The following is a 9,505-nucleotide window of genomic DNA, read 5'->3' on the forward strand; positions in this document are numbered from 1 at the left end:
GTATTTTTCTTGATATTTATTCATTTATTTATTTATTTTTGGCTTGGGAAAGACAAAAACAGGGGGGAGAACCTAGGAGCAATAGTAACCAAGGGTAATCACGGTACAGTGCATTGCATTATGTCCGAAAGAATCCATAAAAAATATTATAGTAGAATAAAAAGAAGAATATGATTAAGAGCTTTAAACATTACATATGAAAACATGAGAAAAATTCAACAAAGCCAACAATTAGGATCTAAGAAGGACAGAAAGGGGCTAGTGGCCAGGGACATACAGAAGCTAAGTGACACTAACCAGCACAAACATCAGAAGGAAAGAATTAGATCTGGTTGCACTGAATCCATCACACTTAAAAATTAATTACACGTTTTATAAAAAGGAGAGAAGCTGGATTTATATGTGTGGATCAGTGTTGAATCATAATTCATCATGCTACAGGATCAAATCTGGGTGTGCAATCTCCACAGTGATGTTCTTCTGTGAATCTCTCCAATCCCCAACTAAACCGAGAATCTACTCAGGAAACAGGTTGGTGGCTGAGGAATTCTCTCTCAAGATTTTGCCAGTGACAATGAGTTTGATGGCTTTTCGAAACCAAGGATAAAAGAAAGCATAAATCAAAGGGTTCATGGCTGAGTTATAGTAAGCTATCCAAACTAGGATTTCATACACATACGTGGGCGTGATGAACCCCAGGAAGGCATCGATGATGGAGTCAATGAAGTATGGCAGCCATGAAAGGAGGAAAGCAGCCACTGTGATGCCCAGGGTTTTGGCTGCTTTCCTCTCCCTCTTGGCCACCCTGTCCTTGTAGCTTTCAGATGCCCTGGCGGTCTGCTTGCCAATCTTCTCGATGTTCTGAGCCTGCTGCTTTGCAATGAGGAAGACCTTAGAGTAGACAGTCATCATCACAAGCGTGGGGACAAGAAACAATAGGAAATTGATGAAGACCCAGCTTTGATTCACTGCAAGTTGGCAGCCGCCCACACAGGTGAGGGCACTCACTAGATCCTCCAGCCCAGCTTCACTTGCTCCTGTGTAAAGGAGGGAAAAGCTGTAGATGATGGACAGGAACCAGGAGAAGGTGATACACTTGCCAGAAACAGATGCAGTGAACCTGGTGGGGTAGATCAGGGGGTCACTGACTGCAATGTATCTATCAACAGAGATGAAGCACAAGTGGAAGAGAGAACAATAGCAGAAAGAAACATCAAAAGAAGAATGGAATTTACAATATATGTCTCCAAAGTACCAGCAGCCCTCCACAGACCTCACCATGCTGAAAGGCATCACAGTCAGACCCACCAACAAGTCAGCACAGGCCAGGGAGGCCACCAGAAAGTTGGCAGGAGAGTGCAGCTGCCTGAAATGAAGAATTGATGTCATCACCAGGAGGTTTCCACACACAGCCAGCACAGCACTAAAGCCAAAGACTGCATGGAGGATGAGGCGAGGGCCTGGGGAGTATGGGCTCCTGATGCAGGATCTGTTCAGGTTCTCATAGCACAGCTGGGAAGACGAGGCTGAGAGCAGATCTCTGCTCAGGATGCTGTCCTGATCCCAGGGAAAACTGGCATCATCTGTAGCCATGTGTGCTACTCCAAAGTCCTTAGAAAAATTACAGGGCGCAATTGCTAGTGCCTGTCTATTCCCTAAAAGACTTCCTCCTTAATCCACAGTAAACCTTCCTAATTACATGAAGTCTCTTTAAGTCTATTCTATTTTTTCTCTGCTTCATCTATTTCCTCTCATATCAAACGCAACAGTGTTTTCTGTGATGCACATTTAAATGTCACCTTTTAATAACATACTCATTCTTATCTAACTAATTTACATCAATACCCCAAGCACGCTTAACACTGAGGAAAGCACCCTAATGAAGCCAGACATAATGTGTCCCTAGGACTCTCTCCCCATGGTGTAGGATTAGGTGAGAGCTTGTCAGTTAGCATGTTGTTTACACCACAGTGAAAATGTCCCCTGCCAATTTGCTAGTGACAGTGACCTTGTGGTGCAATGTAATTAGATGTGCTTCCTGCCCCAATAGAACTTTACCAAGAATGTGATGTTTTCTTCATTTCTAAGAGTTGGCCTTTACCCTTTGGGAGAAATGTTATCTATGACATTCCTATTCAAAGTGATCAAGATTCCTGCATAAAAGTTTTCTTTTCTCAAGCACTGGTCTGTGTTAAAGAGACAAGTTCTTGAGTCATGAGCCAGTGTCAGCTGTGATGTTTTTGGTTTGGACACTGAAGGCATTGACAGCCAGAACTCATTTGTAGAATGCAGCACAGGGGCTCTGCAAACAAGCAGGGCTGTCTTCTCTTTGGGCTTTGTGTGGTTTCAGGGAATCCCAGGGTGATGTGCAATTTGTATTACATTTATTCATCTTCTTAGTCTCCAGTCCTGTGACAATTATCCTCAAACCTAAGTTTATAATTCATAGTACTAATATTTTGTCTAAGAAATGAGTGTTTTCTTCTAATATTTCTTTTTTTAATTTTTTCCTTTTCCCCATCTTTATTAAATTGGTTATTTCTTATTTACATTTCAATTGTTATTACCTTTCCTGATTTCCAAGCAAATATCCCCCTAACCCCTCCAAATTCCCCTTCTATACGGGTGTTCCGCTCCCCATCCTCCCCCCATTACCGCCCATAGCCCAACAATCCCGTTCAGTGGGGGTCCAGCCTTGGCAAGACCAAGGGCTTCCCCTTCCACTGGTGCCCTTACTAGGCTATTTATTGCTACCTATGCAGTTGGAGCCCAGGGTCAGTCCATGTATAGTCTTTGGGTAGTGGCTTAGTCCCTGGAAGCTCTGGTTGGTTGGCATTGTTCATATGGGGTCTCAAGCCCCTTCAAGTTCTTTCAGTCCTTTCTCTAATTTCCTTCAACGGGTGTCCCATTCTCAGTTCAGTGGTTTGCTACTGGCATTAGCCTATGTATTTGCTGTATTCTGGCTGTGTCTCTCAGGAGAGATCTACATCCGGTTCCTGTCAGCCTGCACTTCTTTGCTTCATCCATCTTATCTAGTTTGGTGGCTGTATATGTATGGGCCACATGTGGAGCAGGCTCTGAATGGGTGTTCCTTCAGCCTCTGTTCTAAATTTTGCCTCCCTCTTCCCTCCCAAGGATATTTTTGTTCCCCTTTTAAAGGAGTGAAGCAGTTGCATTTTGGTCATCCTTCTTGAGTTTCACATGTTTTATGAATCTAGGGTAATTCGAGCATTTGGGCTAATAGCCACTTATCAATGAGTGCATACCATGTGTGTTTTTCTCACTCAGGATGATATTTTCAAGTTCCATCCATTTGCCTATGAAATTCATAAAGTCATTGTTTTTGATAGCTGAGTAATACTCCATTGTGTAGATGTACCAGATTTTCTGTATCCATTCCTCTGTTGAAGGGCACCTGGGTTCTTTCCAGCTTCTGGCTATTATAAATAAGGCTGCTATGAACATAGTGGAGCATGTGTCTTTGCTATCTGTTGGAGCATCTTTTGGGTATATGCCCAAGAGAGGTATAGCTGGGCCCTCAGGTAGTGCAGTGTCCAAATTTCTGAGGAATTTCCAGACTTATTTCCAGAATGGTTGTACCAGTCTGCAATCCCACCAATAATGGAGGAGTGTTCCTTTTTCTCCACATCCTCACCAGCATCTGCTGTCGCCTGAGTTTTTGATTTTAGCCATTCTGACTGGTGTGAGGTGGAATCTCAGGGTTGTTTTGATTTGCATTTTCCTTATGACTAACGATATTTTTACTGCATTTGTGTTTCTGCAGGGTGTGTGGTGTGTGTGTCTCTGTGTGTGTGTGTGTGTGTGTGTGTGTGTGTGTGTGTGTGTCAGGTCCCCTGGAACAGGTATCACAGCCAATTGTGAGTTGTCATGTGTGTGCTGGGAATTGAATCTTCTAATATTTCACATATAAAGGAAGTATTTATAATTTTGTGAAGGATATGAGTAACACATTTAGTAATTTTTAACCAACCTATCCTCCAACATTATTTCTTAAATAATCTTTTTCATGTCTTTTTCTACATTGTGATTTTTTAATAACAACGTTGTTGAGATACTGGTGTTTGTAGAACATGAAGACAGCAGTGCTGTGTGCTATAGCACAGAATACACACAATTTCAGAGATAAAGTGATAAAGCTATGCTGTGTGTGCAATAGACACAAACTAGTTTCCAATGAAACTGGACACGCATTCCACTGCTCAGTGTTCAGTGCAGAATTGGACTCTACAAGTGGGGACACTCTCTTCTCTGCTCCTCTTTTGAACAATTTAAATACTGCACTGCATGCTCTCACAGGTGTGAGGTATCTCATCTGTTTGCTAAACATCCATAGTAATCGATGCTTTGATATGTTAGGCTACATCTTAAGATTTTATATTTTGGTATGCATAATCAAAATTTTTATTCATTGTAGTGAGAATGTTCAACAAGTGTCATAACTAAATCCATGAGTTCATATTAACACATCATATTCTAAAACAAGAAGACTAGCCCACCACGTACGGTGACATATAGAATTGGTATATGCTGCCATGCCAAAATTACACATAGCCCCAGAGATAAGGGCAGCAACCAACCAGAACCTATGATAGTCTGGTGGTGAAGCCTGGTCGTGGGCTCATCACAGAAGCGCTGGACCATGTGGCCGCCTTTGGAGTATGAAGGACAGAGTCAGATCACAGGGTACAAGGCCTGGATATTTTGTAACACCTGGTGGAGCAACTCCATATTCTAATAATCAACTTGTTGGATCATTGTCCACTACCTAACATCGTACTCAATGAATATGAAATTTTGCTTGTATTACTCCTAAATTCTCACAGAAATTCCTTAAGGCATAACTCTGAAAGAAAACTGAAGGAATCATATTGATAAAAAACAAAAACAAAAAAGAACAGAAAAGCCCATAAACATATACTCATTAAATACACACATCTATAATTACTCATACATATACATCTACACATATATGGAAACATACAAATGCACAATTGTGCATAAATACACATACATATTTATCTTCACATATAGATATATATAAAACAATATATACATTTATGTTCACATACAAATATGTACACATACAATCATACATATATACCTCCACACATACATATTTATCCATATAAAAAATATATATGTGAATATGCAAATGCACACATACCCACACATATATGTGCATACATAATTTCCTACACACAGACATCTATATATATAAAGAATATATATACCTACATATGCACATAGTCATCTACATATACATATACAGATATAGATAGACTTTAATTCAAATTTTGTTACTGAAAATCATTTTCCCTTACCATAATCTTGTGATATGTATGTGCTCCAAAATTATACTAAACAACTTGTCATCATTGACTCGGCCTCATTTTTCGTTGTGACAGTAGGAATACTTGGGAGCAGTCCTCCTCCCATTGTCTCTGAGATCAGTTTGGCTTAGGCTCAGGTCTGATTATGACTTCATAGGCGAGAGACTTGGCTTCATCAGATCTAAGCACGCTCAAAAACAGAGGAACAATCCTATCTGATTTACTCAGTTGTGGTGAAGATTTAATGAGCTCTTGCAACTAAATCAGCCCTCAGCACAGGGTAAACACTCTACAGGATGACATGTGATCTTCTGATGGCTTAAAGTTCCCTCCTTCATTTGCTTTCCCTGCCTGAGTGCCTGTGTTTGCTATGGGGTGGATTCATTAACAGACACTGAAATAGGGCTCATGGAAAAAATCAGCACAAGCAGTGGGTTTGTTAGAGAATAATGACAACTAACATGTCCAGATTTATACTCAGTCTACAGTGCATAGAAAGTATTCAGGAAAGTCTATTCATCAAGGAAGGAACATGAAAAATCACTTGACAAATGTGGTTCAAAGGTGTCAAAATCCTATTGGTCAGGATTGCTATTGGTATGTGTTGGGGACACAGATGTCCTTTGTTCACAGATAAGTGCTAGGAGAAACAGGAAGGTTAAACATTCAGGGGGACCTCCTCTGTACAGAAGAAACAAACGATCTGTATTGGACCTATCCAAAGACCTGAAAGTGGGTGTTGTTAATGACATGGTGGCATTTTGCTCTCAGTAGAGGCATAACACTTCCAAACTCCCTCGTGATATTTATCCTTGGCTCTTCCCTCCAGTTAATAGAACCCACCCTTAGGGGAGACATCACTTGTAACTAATGTTCTGCAGAACTCTATGGTGTCTCAGAGACAACACTAGATTCCAGACCTTCATGGTCACCTGTACTTTGCACAGGAGTTTCTGTGTAGTCCATCTTAAGCTTTATTGTGCACCTGATACTGGAATTGGGTGTCTCTCATCACACAAAGACAGACTTCCTGAATCACACTGCCTTAGAATCAGGCCAAGTGTGGTAGCTTAAGCCTCTAATAAATAACTTCAGGAAGTCGAGGCAGGGGGATTGCCTGCAGTTACAACCCAGTACAAGTTAGTCTGAGTGACAGAGACAGAGTGTGTCTCCTAGCAAAGTCATAAAGAAGATTGCACCTTAAGGAAAAATTCACCAGCTTCAAAAGCATGAGAATAAAAAAGTATACATTAATATTAGTCTTGGTGTTTATCGACACAGAAAGAAGAAAATACTAGCAAACAAGCACATTTCAATATGCATTGAAGAACTCGCCAAATATATGGGGCTCAAATTTTTTCCATATTTTCCCATTATAGATAGGAATGCTTTGCTTGCAAGTCTGTGCGTTGTGTTTGCAGAGCCCAAGGAAGCCAGAGTTGCAGTCAGATCAATTGTTATCCCTGGTGGCCTTGGCATGCTGGTAACTGAATCCTGGTCCTGAGGGAAGGCACTCGGTGCCCTAAATGGCTAAGCCAGGCCTTCAGCCCTAAGTCTTGGAGTTTTGTCATTTCTTCTGTGAAACTAAATGACCCTGAGTCAATTATGGGTTTGATTATTTCTCTGCTGTTTTCATTACTGCAGGTTAGTATCAGCTGAGTCATGTGTAAAATGTCCGCTTGACTTTACCAAAGACAAATTATACAAGGAATTCATATCTTAATGGGGAGGGGACTTGAGATAGACATCCTGGAACCTAATAATCTGAGTTTACCGGACTCAGGATTAATGTGCTTCCTATTCTTTTGAACAGGATATTAATTAGGCTTCTGTGTCTATCTTTAAAAACTTCTATACATCCTTAGACACATTACAAAATAAGTGAGGGATCAGCTAATTTATAAATCACAGTGAAAATGAAGAACCAGTTTCAATTCCTTGATTTAAACATACACCAACGGGGTTGGGGATTTATCTCAGTGGTAGAGTGCTTGCCTAGCAAGCACAAGGCCCTGGGTTCGGTCCCCAGCTCCGAAGAAAAAGAAAAGAAAAAAAAAAAGAGCACTGTCTGCTCTTCCAAAGGTCCTGAGTTCAATTCCCAGGAACCACATGGTGGCTCACAACCATCTGTAATGGGATCTGATGCCAGCTTTGGGTATGTCAAGGACAGTGCAGTCATATAAACATACACCAACTTGTAAAGCTTTAGGACTCTGGCCATTTCCCAGTGTGATGCCCCAAAAAGCAGGTGACTGAGATGTTAGTATTTGTGACACAGTTTTTCTTCTCTTCTATACACAACTGAGTAGTTGTTAGTTAATACATCTTGGCTTATTTTACTGAACTTAAGCATCCCATTTTTAGGTGCTCACATATTGGCCTAAGTTAATAGAGTCGTGCATTGGACACTACACTGAGCAAGAGATGGCCCCTAAGAGTCTCTGTGTCTCCTTTGCTACTACAAAGGGAATTAAAGACTATAGTATAGATTCAAGTTTGAGGCTTAAAAGGTCTAACAAAGGGCCATGGGTTCAGGGAAAACCAATACTAACCCGAAAGAAATACAGTGGAAAGTAGTGAAATCCAGGCTCATTCAATTCTGTAACATCTAGACGTTAATTTTACATTTACTGAGGAACACAGAACCTGGATTGCTATGTGGGACAATTATGTTGAAGCATATTTCATCACTTAACAAGGATCATGTCTACCTACTTAATCTCCCCAGTGATGTTCTGCTGTGAATCTCTCAAATCCCCACCAAAACCAAGAATCTACTCAGGGAACAAATTGATGGTTGAGGAATTTTCTCTCAAGATTTTGCCAGTGACAATGAGTTTGGTTGCTTTTCGAAACCAAGGATAGAAGAAAGCATAAATCAAAGGGTTCATGGATGAGTTATAATAAACTATCCAAATTAGGATTTCATATACATACGTGGGTGTTATGAACCCCAGGAAGGCATCAATGATGGAGTCAATGAAGTATGGCAGCCATGAAAGGAGGAAAGCAGCCACTGCAATACCCAGGGTTTTGGCTGCTTTCCTCTCCCTCTTGCACACCCTGTCCTTGTAGCTTTCAGATGCCCTGGCAGTCTGCTTCCTCATCTTCTCGATGTTCTGAGCTTGCTGCCTTGCAATGAGGAAGATCTTAGAGTAGACAGTCATCATCACAAGCGTGGGGACAAGAAATAATAGGAAATTAATAAGGACAAACTTTTGATTCATTGGGATTTGACAGCCACCCACACAGGTGAGGGCACTCACTAGATCCTCCAGCCCAGCTTCACTTGCTCCTGTGTAAATGAGGGGAAAGCCATAGATGATAGACAGGAGCCAGGAGAAGGTGATGCACTTGCCAGAAACAGATGCAGTGAACCTGGTGGGGTAGATGAGGGGGTCACTGACTGCAATATATCTATCCACAGAGATGAAGCACAAGTGGAAGAGAGAACAATAGCAGAACGAGACATCAAAACTAGTGTGTAATTTACAGTAAGTGTCTCCAAAGTACCAGCAGCCCTCCACAGACCTCACCATGCTGAAAGGCATCACAGTCAAACCCACCAACAAGTCAGCACAGGCCAGAGACGCCACCAAAAAGTTGGCAGGAGAGTGCAGCTGCCTGAAATGAAGAATTGATGTCATCACCAGAAGGTTTCCACACACAGCCAGCACAGCCCCAAAGCCAAAGACTGCATAGAGGATGAGGCGAGGGCCTGGGGAGTATGGGCTCCTGACACAGGATCTGTTCAGGTTCTCATAGCACAACTGGAGAGACGAGGCTGAGAGCAGATCTCTGCTCAGGATGCTGTCCTGATCCCAGGGAAAACGGTCATCATCTACACGCATGTATGCTACTCCAAAGTCCTTAGAAAAATTACAGGGTGTAATTGTTAGTGCCTGTCTATTCCCTAAAAGACTTCCTCCTTAATCCACAGTAAACCTTCCTAATTACATGAAGTCTCTTTAAGTCTATTCTATTTTTTCTCTGCTTCATCTATTTCCTCTCATATCAAACGCAACAGTGTTTTCTGTGATGCACATTTAAATGTCACCTTTTAATAACATACTCACTCTTATCTAACTAATTTACATCAATACCCCAAGCACCCTTAACAATGAGGAAAGCACCCTAATGAAGACAGGCATAAT

The 9,505-nt window shown here is 41.4% G+C and overlaps 2 protein-coding genes across 2 annotated transcripts; both read right to left on the reverse strand.

Annotated features, from left to right (window-relative positions):
* Positions 1-516: 516 nt before the first annotated feature.
* On the reverse strand, positions 517-1,593 carry Taar7e (trace-amine-associated receptor 7e). Its single transcript, NM_175590.2, has one exon. It carries the CDS (start codon positions 1,591-1,593, stop codon positions 517-519), a length of 1,077 nt encoding a protein of 358 aa, NP_783180.2.
* Positions 1,594-8,125: 6,532 nt separating this feature from the next.
* On the reverse strand, positions 8,126-9,202 carry Taar7d (trace-amine-associated receptor 7d). Its single transcript, NM_175591.2, has one exon. It carries the CDS (start codon positions 9,200-9,202, stop codon positions 8,126-8,128), a length of 1,077 nt encoding a protein of 358 aa, NP_783181.2.
* Between the last annotated feature and the right edge of the window lie 303 nt (positions 9,203-9,505).

The sequence above is a fragment of the Rattus norvegicus genome, chromosome 1 (genome assembly GCF_036323735.1).
Source record: "Rattus norvegicus strain BN/NHsdMcwi chromosome 1, GRCr8, whole genome shotgun sequence".
NCBI lineage: Eukaryota > Metazoa > Chordata > Mammalia > Rodentia > Muridae > Rattus > Rattus norvegicus.